Source organism: Lonchura striata, chromosome 11 (genome assembly GCF_046129695.1).
Source record: "Lonchura striata isolate bLonStr1 chromosome 11, bLonStr1.mat, whole genome shotgun sequence".
Taxonomy (NCBI): domain Eukaryota; kingdom Metazoa; phylum Chordata; class Aves; order Passeriformes; family Estrildidae; genus Lonchura; species Lonchura striata.
This window is the reverse complement of record NC_134613.1, coordinates 24166733-24183714: the sequence shown is the minus strand read 5'-3', so window position 1 is coordinate 24183714 and position 16982 is coordinate 24166733. Positions and strand designations below refer to the sequence as shown.

At 60.0% G+C, this 16982-nt stretch overlaps 1 protein-coding gene across 1 annotated transcript in view; it reads right to left on the bottom strand.

Annotated features, from left to right (window-relative positions):
* Window positions 1-16982, bottom strand: part of FRMD5 (FERM domain containing 5) — a 51901-nt gene that overhangs the window by 5765 nt on the left and 29154 nt on the right. Inside the window, exons 2-12 of the mRNA XM_021541792.3 lie at window positions 11785-11889; window positions 10798-10840; window positions 10247-10325; window positions 8009-8106; window positions 7467-7590; window positions 6765-6852; window positions 3670-3758; window positions 2902-2965; window positions 2307-2398; window positions 1248-1322; window positions 423-491 (exon numbers count right to left, since the gene is read on the bottom strand). Of these exons, the coding sequence (XP_021397467.1) occupies window positions 423-491; window positions 1248-1322; window positions 2307-2398; window positions 2902-2965; window positions 3670-3758; window positions 6765-6852; window positions 7467-7590; window positions 8009-8106; window positions 10247-10325; window positions 10798-10840; window positions 11785-11889 (926 nt within the window). The remainder of the gene's footprint in view (window positions 1-422; window positions 492-1247; window positions 1323-2306; window positions 2399-2901; window positions 2966-3669; window positions 3759-6764; window positions 6853-7466; window positions 7591-8008; window positions 8107-10246; window positions 10326-10797; window positions 10841-11784; window positions 11890-16982) is intronic.

The window sequence follows — 16982 nt, the reverse complement described above, 5'->3', positions numbered from 1 at the left end:
TCTCACCCTGGGCACACAGCAGTGCCCTGGGCACACAGCAGCACCCCGGCCACGCTCTCACCCTGGCCATCCTCCCACCCTGGCCATGCTCCCACCCTGGGCACACGGCAGCGCCCTGGGCACATGGTAGTGCCCCAGCCACACTCCCACCCCGGCCATGCTCTCACCCTGGCCACGCTCCCACCCTGGGCACACAGCAGTGCCCTGGGCACACGGCAGCGCCCTGGGCACGCTCCCACCCCGGCCACGCTCCCACCCTGGGCACACAGCAGTGCCCTGGGCACACGGCAGTGCCCCATCCATGCTCCCACCCTGGCCATGCTCCCACCCTGGGCACACAGCAGTGCCCTGGGCACACGGCAGTGCCCCAGCCATGCTCCCACCCTGGGCTCCCGCCCCGGGAGCTGCTGCCAGGCTCTCACCGGTGAATCTCGGGGGGCTCCCTCTTGATCTTGGCACTGGACTCCATCACCTCCTTGGCGACGCGGCCGCTGCAGGTGGGTCAAGACCAGCAGAGGTGAGGACAGGGGCACAGCCCTGGCAGCCAGGTGGGCACCCCGTGCACAGCCTGGGCCCCTCCCCACACAGCTCCAGGGGAAAGCAGAAATGTTTTCTCCAGGGAATGGGGGCGATGGGGAAGGCTGGGCTGACACCTCTGCCACCATGTTTTGCTGCTGCTTCTGGCTTGGGGTGCTGGACACCACGCATCCATCAGCTCCCAGTGAGGCCCCACCACCTCCCACACCAGTCGCCTCCCCCCAGCTGCGATGGACGCCTCACGGGCATCGGGGTCCTGCCACGGCAGCGAGGAGGGTGCCAGCACTGTGCCCCTGGGTGTCCCCAACCCCCTGATCTCCCATCCTCTGTTCCTGCCCCCCCAAAACCTCTCCTGTGAGGCTGGGGACGGGGGTGGCCCGGTGGGGTCGGTGCTGCACTGGGGGGATCATGGAAGGCCTGAGGTGTGCCTGGGCTGCTGCAGCCCCGAGCTGCTCCCCAGGGGGCACAGAGACACCCAGCGCACACACACACACACACAAACACACAGACACAAACACAGACAGAGACACAAACACACACACACACACACACACACACACACACACACACAGAGACACAAACACAGACAGACAGACAGACAGACAGACACACACACACACACACACACACAAACACACACACAAACACAGACAGAGACACACACACACACACACACACACCCCCAGCAGCCGCTCCTGCGCAGGACTCACCTGTAGCGGAAGCGGCTTCCCTTGAAGAACAGGTTGCTGCTGGACACTGTCCTCACCTGGCTTGACTTCTCCAACCTGCAAGGGCCCGGAGCGCCGTTGGGGTCCTGCCAAGCCCTGGCAGCAGGGCAGCGAGGCCGGGCACGGGAGCGGGGCCGGGGGTGTCGCTGACCCCGCTGCTGGCAGGGTGGGCGTCCCCCAGGACGCGGCGCCGCAGCCAGCACAGCCCACCCCTGCTGGCACTGGGAACGTGCCCGGGATGGACCCGCTGCCAAGGGCCGTGCCAGGGACCCGGGCCACAGCTCCTGCCCGGCCCCAGGGCCAGCAGTGACACCCACGAGCAGGACTGGCCTCTCCGGGGGCTGAAAGATCCCCACGGCCGGGCAACCGCAGGGTGACAGCTTCAGCCCCTCCTGGGCAGGTGGGCACTCGCCAGCGTGGGTGAGGCTGCCCAGGGGGACCATCCCATCTCCTCCCCATCCCACAGCAGCTGATCCCTCGCCCTGGCAGTGCCCAGCATCACCTCGGGCCAGCCCATGGTCCACCCGCCGGGTGCACGACCCGTGGGTGATTCACTGCCTCGATGAATCACAGAGAGATTTGTAAAGCAATATTGCAATTTCATTTCATGTTCATGTAATGAGGAGTGAAACCTGCTGATTGCAGCTGCTGATTGCAGAATTCCCAGTGGGAATGCATCGAATGCTCTGTCTCGCAGCTTGCTGATTAAAATGAAACTCATTAGGAGGCACAAAGTGGCCTGGGTTAAGAATGGCACGAACAGGATGGTGCTGCTTGGCATTCCAGGCTTCATCCCAAATAATTAGTCATAATTTCCTGGTGGGAGTTTGCTGAGGAGGGATGGGCACAGAGGGGCTGGGAAAGGAGGGACCCTGCAGGGCAGAGACCCCATCGTCAGGGTGCTCAGGTGCTTTTGGTGGCTGGTGGCTCTGCCAGGGCCACTGGCCAAGGTGCCACACAGCCAGTGACCGATCCCAGTGCCTGGATGGAGCCCACAGGTGGGCACCAGCCTGTGGGGACACCCCACAAAGCAGCACGTACTTGTAGAAAGCCTGGTTCTCGATCCCACACTTCCAGAGGTGTTTGCAGGCTTCTGGTGTCGGGGCAAAATAGGTGAGAACAATTTTCTTCTCCTAAAGGAGAGAGACAGGGAGTCAGAGGGAGAACAGGGAGCGGTGCTCATCCCGCAGACAAAGAACGGAGCAGACAGAGCTGGAGAGTGGCACTGGCACGAGCAAACCCTGCTCTGGAGCCACTTGGGATGCAGGCATCAGCCTGGTGCAGCACTTGGCATGAGGGATGGGCAGATGTGCCCGCAACTCCCAGCCCTTGGGAACAGAAACAGGGGTTTTAAAAACTCCTGCTGATGGCTCCTGTGGAGCTGTGGCTGACTTTGAGGGATGATGGCAATGAAGAAGCACCCTGGGGATAGGCTGTGCCCTGGGGCTAAGGGGGCTCTCGGTCCAATGCCCACCTCCGGGCACCGGCAGGAGCGGGGAGGTGACCCCAGCACTGGCACAGAGCTGCTGTGCCCACGCCCCTGCCCTGCAGGGCCAGGGTGGTGCTGCTGCCACAGTCCCGCTGCAGGGAGGAGCACGGCGTGCCCGGGACGTCCACGGCAAGGGAGAGCACTCACCTCCTTCTGGCTTACGTACAGATAGAAAGTCTTCCCCTCGAATTTCATCTTGGTCACCTCGTTCCTGGAGGGACAAGGACAGGCAGGTGGGAGCTGTGCCCACGCAGCTCCAGCAGCTTCCAGAGCCCGTTTTCCAGCCCAGGGGGTGCCGCAGGGTGCTGAGAGCAGCCCTGGCTCACAAACCAAGTGGAGCTGGAGTGGGGGACAGCCCGGGGTGAAGCTGAGGGTCAGCGGGGGCTCGTCCCACGGACACTGGCAGTGCCAGCTGCCAGGGACACGCCGGCCAAAACCCGACACCCTGCATGGCCCAGGGACAGCTGGGGAGGCTCTGGGGCTTTGGGGTGTGGCCGACGTGGGGACAATGGAGTTTAGTGGGGACAGACACAGAGAACAATGGGCAGCAGCGCCCTGGGTGCAGCGAGCGCTGCCTGGTGCCCACGCAGCCTGCCAGCCTCGGGCACTCCTCGGGCACTCCTCGGGCACTCCTCGGCCACTCCTTGACCAGCCTTGGCCACCCCTTGACCACCATCGGCCACTCCTCTGCCACCCCTCAGCCGCCCCTCGGCCACTCCTCGGCCAGCCCAGGGGATGCCCAGGGAGCCGTGGGGGGAAATCACCACTGGAAGTGAGCTCACCCTGGAGGAGAACTCACACCTGAGGATCTGAACTCACACCTGATGAACTGAGCTCACCACTTGAACTGAGCTCACCACTTGATCTGAACTCACACCCGATGACCTGGACTCACACCCCATGATCTGGACTCACCACTTGATGAAGTGAACTCTCTTGTTCCCCTGCAGGACGACGAAGCCGAAGGGGGTGAAGGCCAGGAACGCCGCGTTGCCGGACACGTCCTGCAAGGTGACAGCGAGGGCTCGTGCAGCTGCTGGCACAGCTGGCACCACACAGCTGGCACGACACAGCTGGCACGTCCCTTGTCCCCTCAGCCCCAGAGCTGGGCAGCACCCACCCGATGTGCCCATGCTGCCAGCAAGATGTCACAGTCATCTGTTATCAACTACATTACATGTCATATGGACATTTATAGAATTCTGCTATTAATGTACCACCATGTTATAATTGCTGCAATTAATGTGTATTTCTATATATTGTAACTATATTACTCTGTGTAAGTGTATCTAGTTATTAGATAGATGTATGCTATTTATTTGGTATATATAATTACTATTATATATAGTTTAATATTGTTATTTATTATATTTTCACAGAATATCCTGAGTCACAGTTATTCGTTGTTTTTCTCTATTAAATGTCGTACTGACATTTATAGAATTCTTAGTATTAATATAAGGCCATGTTATAATTGTTGCAATTAATGTGTATTTATAGATATCTATTATAACTATATTATTCTGTGTAAGTATATCTAGTTATTATAGATATACACTATTTATTTGGTATATATAATGACTATAGTGTATATATTGTTTAATATGGTTATTTATTGTATTATCACAGAATATCCAGAGTCAGAAGGGACCCACAAGGATCACTGATGTCCAAGTCCTAAATAAATAAATAAATATATATATATTATATATAGCAATTAACCCAGAACATGATAACCCCTGGCTGTACTGGCCTCCCTTGGAGCCCTGCCCAGCCGGTGACCTGGGTGGCACTGAGCCAGTCCAAACCCTAATTAGTGTCAGCCCGTTAGCCCAGTCCCAATGACTCCTGAGCCAGTCCAAACCCTAATTAGTGTCAGCCCGTTAGCCCAGTCCCAATGACTCCTGGGCCAGTCCAAACCCTAATTAGTGTCACCCCGTTAGCCCAGTCCCAATGATTCCTGAGCCAGTCCAAACCCTAATTAGTGTCAGCCCATTAGCCCAGTCCCAATGACTCCTGAGCCAGCCCAAACACACACATTGGCCACAAACACACTACTGCATGGATTTACACACACAAACACACATTCCTGCAGGGATTTATACAAACACACACATTCCTGCAGGGATTTACACACACACACACACATTCCTGCAGGGATTTACACACACACACACACACACACACACACACACATTCCTGCAGGGATTTACACACAGACACACACACATTCCTGCAGGGATTTACACACACACACACTTTCCTGCAGGGATTTACACACAGACACACACACATTCCTGCAGGGATTTACACACACACACACTTTCCTGCAGGGATTTACACACAGACACACACATTCCTGCAGGGATTTACACACACACACACACACATTCCTGCAGGGATTTACACACAAACACACACATTCCTGCAGGGATTTACACACACACACACACATTCCTGCAGGGATTTACACACAAACACACACATTCCTGCAAGGATTTACACACAAACACACATTCCTGCAGGGATTTACACACACACACACACATTCCTGCAGGGATTTACACACACACACATTCCTGCAGGGATTCACACACAAAACAAGTGCCAAGGGCAGCCCAGGACTCAGGTGGGCCCTGCTTAAGAGGGGAAGAACTTTGTCTGTGTTTGTTTTTTGGCGTACTGTGAGAGCACCATGAAAACTTCAGACAGGATTGAGTCAAGGGACCCTGAGCTGAGGATGCTGCTGAGAGGGAGCAACCCCTCCTCCCAACTTCTCCACAGTCCACTGGGGAAGAGAGGACAGAGGAATCAGCTGCATTTAACTCGGGTTTCCAGATCCTTTGAGCTCATCCACAGCAGCTCTGATGAATGAGGCAGAATTCTGCTGATAGCCATACAAGTGTGTATGTTTGTCCTGATAGGAACTTTAATTAGTGTAACTCAAATACGTTCAAAGGTTCTTGAAGTAAAAGGATGGCTTTTACTTTTTTATTTTTAATAAATTACCTGACTCTAGCAGCAAAGGTCACAAGGGGGTGGCTGCTGGCAAGGCCACTGCTTCAGAAGGAATTCAGAGCAAAGCAGCCTCTTGGGTACTCAGAAACTGCCCATAAACAGGGAACCCCCAATTTACTGCAACTGTGTGTTTATGTGGCACAATCCAGGGAAAAACCCCAGGGAAAAGCCCCAGCCCAGGCACTGCCCGAGAGGAGAATTTTCTGTCTGCTCTGCATCCAGCATCCATCTGCACGTGATGGGATTAGCAGGGAGCAGAGAGCCACATGCAGTGACAGCCTGGGTCAACAAAGAGCATTTCCAGCAGCAAACTGGGCCATGGGCCGGGCAGGGCAGAGGGCTGGGCTGTCCCTGCCAGATCAATGCCCGCTGGCTCCTCGGGCACGTCCTGAGCTTGTTCTTCCTGCCAAGTCCTGCTTCTGCAGGAGGGGATGGAGCACCCAGTCCCAGCTGGCTGCAAACGCTTTCCTCCAGCTGCCCTGGGGGGCTCAGAGCTCTCACCCTCCCCACATCCTTACCCTCCCCACATCCTTACCCTCTCCATGCCCTCCCCATGCCCTCCCCATGCCCTCACCCTCACCCTCCCCACGCCTCCGTGCTCTCCCCCTGGCCAGGGCTGGGGGAAGCTGAGCAGGGCTGGGAGAGGCTGAGCAGGGCTGGGGGAGGCTGAGCAGGGCTGGGGGAGGCTGAGCAGGGCTGGGAGAGGCTGAGCAGGGCTGAGGGAAGCTGAGCAGGGCTGGGAGAGGCTGAGCAGGGCTGGGGGAGGCTGAGCAGGGCTGGAAGAGGCTGAGCAGGGATGGGGGAGGCTGAGCAGGGCTGGGAGAGGCTGAGCAGGGCTGAGGCCCCAGCACTGTCCCCCAGCACAGCCCGAGCTGCTGGCGGGTGCCAAACGCCCTTGGCCAGTCCCCGGCCCCTCAGCCGGCCACCAGTGGCCAGGGAGAGGAGTCCAAGCCCAGCCCCAGCCCTGGGCACGGCTCCTGGGACTGTTTTACCTTGCACGGGTGTGGGTCCACCCCGTAGGTCTCCAGAGTCTGGGCTTTCCTGAGGAAATTCAGCTCTGAAGTGGCTGGAGTCTGCCCACTGCAGGAGGGAAAAAGCAGGGAAAAATGAATATTCCATGGCAGGCAGGAAGGCAAAAGGCAGCTACGGGCATCCTGTCAGCGAGGAAGCATCAGGCACAGCACATCCCCAGTGCATTTTTATGGGATCAGCAGGAGCCCGGCACTGAAGCCTGGCCCAGCCTCTCCTGCCAGCGGCATCCACAGGAGCCACGCTGGGCTGGCAGCACTGGGCAGGGCCAGAGGGCATCTGCCAAACTTGGGGATGAATTCCCTAAACCAGGGGGGAAGGAAAGGGGAGCAGGGCAGAGGGCAGCAGCCCCTGGCACATAAGGACACAGCTTTGATGGGTTTGTGGGAAGTTAAACCCACCTCCCTCCCTGGGAACCCTTCGGGTCACAGCTCCAGAGGCTCCAGCAGTGCTGTGGGACAATGGGGAGTGCTGGTGGTCCCTCCACCTCGTGTCCCTGGGGAGGGGTGAGGGCAGCAGGGGTCTGTGAGGGTCTCTGTCCCCTTGAGGGTCCCTGGGTGTGCTGGCTGAGGCAGGAGCAGGTCCCAGCTGGATGTGACATGTGGGTGACAGCTCCAAATGGGGACAGACATGCTCAGGTGCCACCGAGCCCGCAGCTCCCCTACCTCAGCTCCGACTTGTGGATCTCGGCGATTTTCCTCTCCAGCTTCTCCGAGTGCTTGGGGAAGAACTGGAACTTGGAGCTGTAGCCCTCGGGGTGCTTCCCCGGGTCGTAGTCCCCAATCTCAGCTGGAGGGAGACAGACGCATTGGGGAAGAGCAGCAGGAGCAGAGCAGAGTGAGGGGCAGCCCCCAGCCCGGAGCGCCGCTCCCACCGCGCTGCCTTGGCGCCGGGAGGGATCCCCATCCTGTGCCAGGCAGGGACTGCAGCAGCCCCGTCTGCTGTCCCGGGTGGCAGCAGATGCTCCCTGGCCACACGGATTCCCTCCTGAGCTGCGGGAGCGGGCAGAGCAGGCAGGAGGGCAGGGCTGGCCGAGCCCGGGGCTGCTCCTGGGGTGCTCCTGCAGGTGCGGCCCTGCAGCACCCACCCCGTCCCCCAGCCCAGCCCAGGTGGGCGCCCTGGGCGTGGCAGGTGCCGCGACCCGCTGGCAGTGCAAGCAGGGCAGGAAAAGGGAAAAAAGGGAATCGCTGCTGCCCCAGAGCCTCACCCTGCAGGATGTAGGCAGCCAGCAAGGCGGCGTCCGACGTCTTGCACAGCAGCCGGCCGTGGTACAGATCCCTCTTGATCTGCAGGAACACCAGGTACCTGGGCACAGGGGGAGAGCCTCTTTACCAGGCACGGTTTGATTTACCCCGACAGCCCCTCTGGGCAGGGAAGCGTGCCACCAGGCGCTCGCTCTGACGTCTCTCTGCCAGCAGCCCAGCCTGGCGCTCGCTGCGCTGACCCTGGCCAGGGTCTCAGGATGAAGAGCCCACCAGTGCCTGCTGCATTTCCCCTGGCTGTTCAGCTTCCCCAAAAGGTGATTTTCTCCTTCCCAAACTTCCCGTGTCCTTCTAGGTCTCGGGGCATGCACCCACGTCCCTCCTCCGTGCTCGTTGCATCACCCAGGGCCAGCTGCCTCCTGTGCGCCCCATCCCTGTCTCTGAGCCCAGTTAAAGGACAAACTGTGTGGGAAAAATTACACATTCCAATAAATTTAAACCTAAGTAACATTTGGGGCTGCGTCACGTGGCGTTTGGGAAAACCTTTCACTGGTAGAAGGTGCAAAATGGAGTGCTCAGAAATTAATTTAAATAACCAGACTTGCACTCTGCAGTCCTCGGTCACGCCTCATTGCTCAAATCTGAGTTTATGATGAGGTATGCCATTAATTTTCACAGATAAAACACATTAAAGAGAAATCTTGGTATTAGAGTGGACTCAGTCCGGGGAAAAGTGAATTTTAAGCCTGGGTTCCAGCTGCAGCTGCAGGCACACCTCCAAGGGCAGCGAGCAGGGGCAGCTCACCTGCATGGGGCCTCAGCCTGGACCTGTGGGGGTGGCAGAAGGCAGAGTCAGATCAGGTTTTGGGAGGAAATTCTTCCCTGTGTTCCACCCCCTGCCATGGGCAGGGACACCCCAGACCAGGCTGCCCCAGCAGCAGGGTCTCACCCTGGCAGAGAGGATTTCTGGTTTCTCCCAGGGCCTCACCCTGGCAGAGAGGATTTCTGGTTTCTCCCAGGGCCTCACACCCTGGCAGAGAGGATTTCTGGTTTCTCCCAGGGCCTCACGCCCTGGCAGAGAGGATTTCTGGTTTCTCCCAGGGCCTCACAGCCTGGCAGAGAGGATTTCTGGTTTCTCCCAGGGCCCCACGCCCTGGCAGAGAGGATTTCTGGTTTCTCCCCCACGTCCCTCTCAGCCTGCCCCTGGCACAGGGAAGCCGTGCCCCGCCTGGCACTGCAGGCTCCTGTCCCGGGCCCCGTGGCAGGGACCCCTTGGCCCTGCAGGGCTCTCAGATGTCCCCACAGAAGGTGCCAGCCCAGATCCCTCCAAGGAGGCTCCAGCCCAGCTCTCGGGGGCCAGGGCTGCTGGGGATGCACAGCTCCGTTCCAGAGCTGCCGTGCCGGCTCTCGTGGGGCTCTCGTGTCCTTCCCCCTGGCAGGAGGAGCAGCAGGAGCCCCTAAAGATAGAAACTCAGGAGAGGCAGCGCCGGCAGCGCTGCTGACGTCAGGGGACACGGCTGGCAGGAGCCTCAGGGGAGCCGAGGCACTCAAACCTTCCTGCAGGGCGAGCACGGCGAGGACAGCCGGGCTGGGGCCGTGCCGGGCAGGGCACAGTGCCAGGGGCTGGAGGGGGCAGTCGGAGTGGCAGCGGCTGAGCCACGGGGCTGGGGCTGTGCTGGGAGTGACCTGCTTGGACGTGGGTCTGGAACTGATGCCCCTGGGATGTGGGTCTGGGGCTGATGCCCCTGGGATGTGGGTCTGGGGCTGATGCCCCTGGGATGTGGGTCTGGGGCTGATGCACACAAAGACCAAGCCAGGAGCTTTAATCACAGAGCCCAGGGATGGCTCAGGCAGGAAAGGTCCTTAAATCCCATCTCATCCCACCCCTGCCAGGGCAGGGATACCTCCCACTGTCCCAGGGTGCTCCCAGCCCCATCCAGCCTGGCCTGGGCACTGCCAGGGATCCAGGGGCAGCCCCAGCTGCTCTGGGCACCTGTGCCAGGGCCTCGCACCCTCAGCCTGTGCTCCCCACCAGGCACAGCGGCTCCAGGTGCTGACCCAGCACAGGTGGGGTCTCCTGTGCGTTCCCCCAGCAGGAACCATCCCAAAGCATCCCACCGGTTGGGAAGCCCCATGGCTGCTGCTCTTTCCTCCCGACACGGGGCCCTGAGCGGGTCCTGCGCCCCTGGCCCGGCCGAGCCCCGCTGCTGGCACAGCCAGGCCCCCAGCCTGCCCATCCTCACCTGGTGATCTCCTCCTTCAGCGCCGCGGGGTCCGTGGGGTAGAACTTGACACGGAAGCACATGGTGAAGGGGGGCTGGGCTGCAGGGAGCAGGGGCAGCGTGTCACCGAGGGCAGGGCTGTCCCCTGCACCCCTGCACCCCCCGAGCCAGGTCCTGCTCGGGTCTCGCCTGCCTTGCTCCCCCGACTGCCCCTGGGGAGGAGGGGCAGAGCCTCCTCCCCGCGTGGCCGTGGCACAGATGTCCCTGGCAAAGCTGTGGGACGGTGCCAGGGGCTCTGTCTGCCCAGCACCCACCCCACTCCCCGCTCCCAAAGGTCCCTTCCTCGCCCCATCATTCCCGTGCTGCTCTCCCTGGGGCAGCTGCCCCGTGCTGCCTGGGGCTGCCGTGGGGCTGTGGGGATCATCCTGCTCTCAGCCCACCAGAGCAGCTTCTGGGGGAGCTGTTCCTGGGAGAGGGGCTGGGAACTGACCCCCGGGGGGACAGGCTGGAGAAAACGGGAATACATCTGAGCTGGAAGGAGCAGAGTCTGCCCAGACCTGCTCAACACTCACCCCGCATCTGCTTCACAACCGACTTCGTGAACTCCAGCCAGTGCTGAAAGGAAAAGAGGCAATTAGAGCCCAACAGCCGTGCCTGGACAAGGTGGGGAGGGTGAGGAAGAGGAGGCTCCTGCTCTGGGTGAGAAAAGCCACCTGAGTGCTGGTGAGTGGCCCTGGGAGGGAGCTGGGGAGCTGCAGGCTCGGGCCGGTCGTGCCCGCAGTGAGGGCACAGCCCCGTGCCCAGCTCCGTGCCCAGCTCCATGCCCAGCATCGGCTGCTCCCGGTGATGGGGGGCAGAGGAGCCCCGGGAGCAGGAATTGGATGTTCTGTGGCCGGGAGCAGGAATTGGATGTTCTATGGCCAGGAGCAGGAATCGGCTGCTCTGTGGCTGGCACTGATTGCTGGGGAGCACATCCACAGCTGTGCCCGTGAGCTCGGGGCTCTAAGGGCAAGGAGGGACCGAAGGGGCCCCGGAGCTCATTCTGCACTGGCCCTGCTTGAGGCCAGGGCAGGGGCACTCCCACAGCCCTGGCGTGGGGATCCAGCCCACCCACCTGGGGCTCTGTGCCCACCCACCCGGGGCTCTGTGCCCACCCACCCGGGGCTCTGTGCCCATCAACCTGGGGCCGGCACACATGGATCCAAGCCAGGAGCTGGGCCAGGCCGGCTCCTGCCTGGCTCTGGCTCCTGCCCGGCTCTGGCTCCTGCCCGGCTCTGGCTCCTGCCCGGCTCTGGCTCCTGCCCGGCTCTGGCTCCTGCCTGGCTCCGGCTCCTGCCCAGCTCCGGCTCCTGCTCTCGCTGCCCATGCCCGAGGCAGCGCCTGAGCTTTGGCTCCTGGGCACGGAGCCGTCACACGGCCCAGTCCCGGTGTCAAATCGTGAATCCGAGCTGTGAATCCGCCCTGCTGCCCGCTGCCAGGGCGCCTGGCTCTCGCTCACTGCAGCAGCAGCGCGTTCTCTCGCCCTGCAGGCTCCGGGGTGGCAGGGGGCTCCCTCTCACCCTTTGCTTGTCGGGGTCCACAAAGCGGATGCCGAAGTAATCCTTCTCCAGCAGGTTCAGGTGGTGGCACAGAAGGTCGAACAGGTACTGGCCCTTGGCATCTCTCTGCAGGACAAAGAGACTCAGTGGCAGCGCAGGGCGGCGGGGCCGAGCTCGGGGATGTGTGTGAGGGCTCCGGAGCTTGTGAAGCGACGCCGAGGACAGCGCAAACCCCGCACAGCTCCCCGTGGGACATTCCCGGCTCCGGAGCCAGCTCCCATCCCGCCTGGGGGCAGCTGAGTCGGTTGTGCCCCGTAAGAAGGGATGGAAACCCCCAGGCCCAGGCGGGACCGGCCCGGTATCTCCCCGGGAGGAAATTCCACACCTGGGCCGGCTCTGCGGGGGAGATCATCGCCCCGGTTAAAAGCATTATCGCCCTGCAGGATCTCTCGTAGCGGGCTCTCCTCACCTCGCCCACGCCCAGCTTGCTGCTAAACAAAGGTCGCTTTGTGCGGTCAGCCCCGGCCGCTCATCCGCTCTGCCCCGGGCTGCTCCCGTGCAGAGATTTGGCCACCACCCCCCAAAATTCTCCTCCTCCCTGGAGCGGGGGCTGCCAACCCTGCTGCTTTGCAGCGGCCCATCGTGCGAGCGACGGCCGCCGCACACCGCGGTGCCCCCGCGGCTGCCGGTGACTGAGCCGGGGCTGAGCCGGGAGCCCGGGGCTGGGGTGTCTGTGTGTGAATAAAGCGACTTTTGGCTTTCATAGCCCCCGGGGCTGAGCCAGGAGCCCGGGGCTGCGGTGTTTGTGTGTGAATAAAGCGACTTTTGGCTTTCATAGCCCCCGGGGCTGAGCCAGGAGCCCGGGGCTGGGGTGTTTGTGTGTGAATAAAGCGACTTTTGGCTTTCGCAGCCCCGGGGCTGAGCCGGGAGCCCGGGGCTGGGGTGTTTGTGTGTGAATAAAGCGACTTTTGGCTTTCGCAGCCCCGGGGCTGAGCCGGAGCCTGGCCCGAGCCGAAGCGATCCCGGACACCGAGGGTGGCAAAGCCCTCCGAGGGCACCAGGAATCCACGGCCCCGGTGCCGCAGGCGCTCGGCTCGAACTCCCCGCAGCGATGGGGACCCCAGCGCCGCCCCGGTGCCCCTGCACCGAGAAGTGTTCCCGGTGTCCAGCCTGCCCCTGCCCCGGCCGCTCCCTCTCCTGCCGCCGCTGCTCTGGGGGCAGAGCCCGACCCTCTCGGGGGTCCCTCCTCTCGGGGAGCTGCAGACAGGGAGAAGGGCCCCGAGCCCTCTCCGGGCCCTTCCCGGCCCCGCGGCTCTTCTCCGGGCGCGGTGCAGCGGCTGCTGCTGCCGCCCAGCCCGGCAGCCCCGGCCCCGCGGGGGACCCAGGAGCTCGGAGCCCCGAATCGTCCCCAGGAGCTCGGAGCCCCGAATCGTCCCCAGGAGCTCGGAGCCCCGAATCGTCCCCAGGAGCTCAGAGCCCCCCGAATCGTCCCCAGGAGCTCGGAGCCCCGAATCGTCCCCAGGAGCTCAGAGCCCCCCGAATCGTCCCCAGGAGCTCATAGCCCCCTGAATCGTCCCCAGGAGCTCGGAGCCCCCTGAATCGTCCCCAGGAACCCCGAATCGTCCCCAGGATCTCATAGCCCCCTGAATCGTCCCCAGGAGCTCGGAGCCCCGAATCGTCCCCAGGAGCTCGGAGCCCCCTGAATCGTCCCCAGGAGCTCAGAGCCCTGAATCGTCCCCAGGAGCTCGGAGCCCCGAATCGTCCCCAGGAGCCCCGAATCGTCCCCAGGAGCTCAGAGCCCTGAATCGTCCCCAGGAGCTCGGAGCCCCGAATCGTCCCCAGGAGCTCGGAGCCCCCTGAATCGTCCCAGCTGGATCCCAGGAAGGACTGCCAGGCCACCCGGCACTGCGGCAGGAGGGGGCTCGGAGCCTGTCCCTGCTCAGAGCAAAGCTCACGGGGATGTGCTCCGGGCTCCTCTCCCTTCCCCGGCCCCGAGCAGCTCGGAGCTTTCCTCTGCACTCTGCGCGGAGGAATTGCCGGGAAGGACAAGGCAGACACCCCCCCAGTGTCTGGAATCCGGTGAAAGTGGGAAACCACGGATGGCATTACAGGGAAAACGCTCCCTCTTTGATCTCTCTAACTTGAATTAAACATATTCTAAATTAATCATTAGCAGAATGTCTTTCAGGAAATTAGCTGAACTGCCTTTACAAATCACGACTTAAAAGAGCCCCCATTGCATAACACCGGCTTAAATATTCCATGTTTGCATCTTTACATGTTCTTCTAGAACGAGACTCCTGTCTGCCTGCAGGTTTTTGGGGTCAGCCTTCCGGGGTGCCCAGGCTGACGGAGCAGCTGCTGGCACCGGCGGGGATGCCAGGCTGGCACCGAGGGCTTGCAGGAATGCCAGCCCGTGCCAGGGACTGCCAGAACCTGCAGGTGCCTCCCAGCAGCCAGGGAGGGACCCTGCACCGAGAACTGCAGTGGCAGAACGGGGCAATGGTGCCCTCGGCCAGGGGGAGGGCACGGCTGGGATCCCGGCCTTGGGAACGAGCTCTTCCCGGGAGTTTTAGGATCCTTCCCACGAGGGAAACAGGGAAGGCTCTGTGGGCCGACCCTGCTGGGTTCTCCTGTGGCAAAGGCAGCCGTGTGATGCATTCTTCACTTCTCCAAGCTTCTCAGCCAAAATTAGGGTCATCCACAGATAGAAAAATAAATGTGGGGAAAAAAAAGAGATTTAAAAATAGCAGCTCATCTGCAAATGAACAGAGGGCTGGGTTCAGGCAGGAGCCTCCGGTGCCACCCCAGGGACAGCCTCACACTGAGGATGAGCCCGGCTCTGTCCCAGAGTCCCGGCTGCAGAGATTGGTGCTGTTATGTGAAATACATGTTATAAAATAATTCGTGCTAAAGGAAATTAAAAACCACAGCGTTTTGTGTACTAACCCAGTGCTGGGCAACAAATAAGCTAAGGGACAGAAATCCAAAACGCCAGGAAGACACTGTCCCCTGAGATGTATATTCCAAGGGATTTTTTCATCTGACAAGAGCCCAGCTGGAGGCATTTTTGATAGGCAGCAGCAGCAGCAACAACAAACTAAAGGCACTGTCTCTAGAAATGTACATTCCAAGTGATTTCTCGTCATCAGAAGCTTATCCTGGAGATTTTCACCTGACAGATGCCAGCAATTTTCCACGGGGAAAGCACAATAATATACTAAAGAAGACCCCTTCCAAAGCCCGGGGACTGTATAAAAATGGACCCATCAGAACTGAGCCTCAGAGGGGACTTTGGTGCCACAGAGGCTGAGCCCTAAATCTCCCTGAAACCCTAAATCTCCCTGACACTGCTGGCCTGGCGCAGGGTCGAACCGCCTGTGGCTTTTTTAAAAATTTATACTTTGATCATTTAATAAAGGTCTTTAATTATTATGTGGGAGCATTCATGTACAACAGTGGCACAGCCATTCCCCAGACCGTTCACCCCGTGCCAGGCGGGGCTGTTCCAGGCAGGAGTGGCACAGCACTGACCCCAAAGCCATGGAGACATCTTCACATCTTCACTCCCCCCAGCCCAGCCCTGCCAGCCCAGCACCCCCGTGCCAGAACATTGGAAATGCAGGGGAGCCCTGTGGGGAGAAATGCTGATGTCTGACTCCAGCTCAGAAGGCTGAATGAGTTCTGTATTATAACTATGCTATAATCCATTAATATACTATATAAAGGAAAATACTAAAATTACAAACTTACTTTTGCTAACTCCCAAATCTAACTCACAACTTGTGACCCCCTCTGAGAGCCCAGCCCCAGGTGGGTTGGATTGGCCACCAGGCTCAAACCATCCTCACCAGAATCCAGCCAAGCAATCACCCCAGGTAAACAATTCTCCAAGGACATTCCATGTGGGAAAAACAAGGAGCAGAAATAGAAATTGTTTTCTCTTTCATTCCTCTGTGCTGCTCTATGAAGAATCCTGAGAGAGAAGAATGTGCCTGGCACAGCAGCCCCAGCCCCACCTCAGCACTGCCATGCTCCAGTGCCCCTTCCCCCCCAGAGCTCCAGGGATTCAGCCCAGGATTTACAGAAGCAATGGGAGCAGCTGAAAGTGGCTCCTTCCTGCGTTATTGGGGTTGCAAATCTCCTTGTGGGCTGCCCACTCGTCCCTGCTTCCTGAGCTTAGGAGGAGATTATTTTTTTAAAGGAAACTGTCAAAAAAAGAGTCTATTTTACAAAGTGAAGTTTAAGCTTAAGTCTCTTTGGCAGAAACATCTGAGCTGGGAGAGATCAAAGACCCTCCAGCTCCTCTGCCAACATGAGGAGATTTTCACCAGCAATTTGACTGCAATATTGTGGTTTAAATGCTTCATTTCCCAAGTTCAGCACGGTGCTGTAGGAGCCCAGGATTTATCATCCCTCGGACAAAGTTAATGTTGGCTCTGCCTCGTGACCGACAGCTCCCAGCCCTCACCTGAGCCAGAGCCTCGCCGAGCCCTGCAATGAGGAGGAAATGCCCAAAAACTGGCCTGAGAATATTCATTTGGTGGCCGGGAACAAGCAGCCCTGGAATCCAGGAGGAGAGCTGAGCAGAGACCCCCCCGCCCCAGGGAGCCTCTCCCAGGGGGGCTGGGGGCTCCCCCAGGGCAGGGGGGCTCCCCAAGGGATGGACGGGGCTGGGCTGTGCCTGCCCCTCCTGGCGAGTGGGGCAGGGGGACACCGGGGCTGAGGGGAGGGGAGGGGAGGGGAGGGGAGGGGAGGGGGAGGGCCTCAGAGCCCCCCAGCCACGGCAGGGACACCTCCCCCTGTCCCAGGTGCTCCAAACCCGTCCAGCCTGGCCTGGGCACTGCCAGGACCCAGGGGCAGCCCCAGCTGTGCTGGGCACCCGTGCCAGACCTCAAACCCTGCCAGGGAACGATTCCCAATTCCCAAATCCCACTGAACACTGGCAGCTCGAAGCCATCCCCCCTGTCCTGCTGTGATGATGAGAAAAGGTGCTCTGGGAGCCACAGAACCTCGGGGGTGCCCAGCTGCCCCCAGCCCTGCCCACCCAGGAGACGGGAGGAAGGCAAAGGGCTTTTACATAACTCCAGTGTAATCCTGTTATATTTATAGCTTGTGCATTTCGGTATTAATTCCCTGTTATCTCTAATCCTTCCCCTCGCTGACACAGTCATTTCTGTCGGCAAGACTTATCTGGGCAGTTTGATCCAGACCTTTAA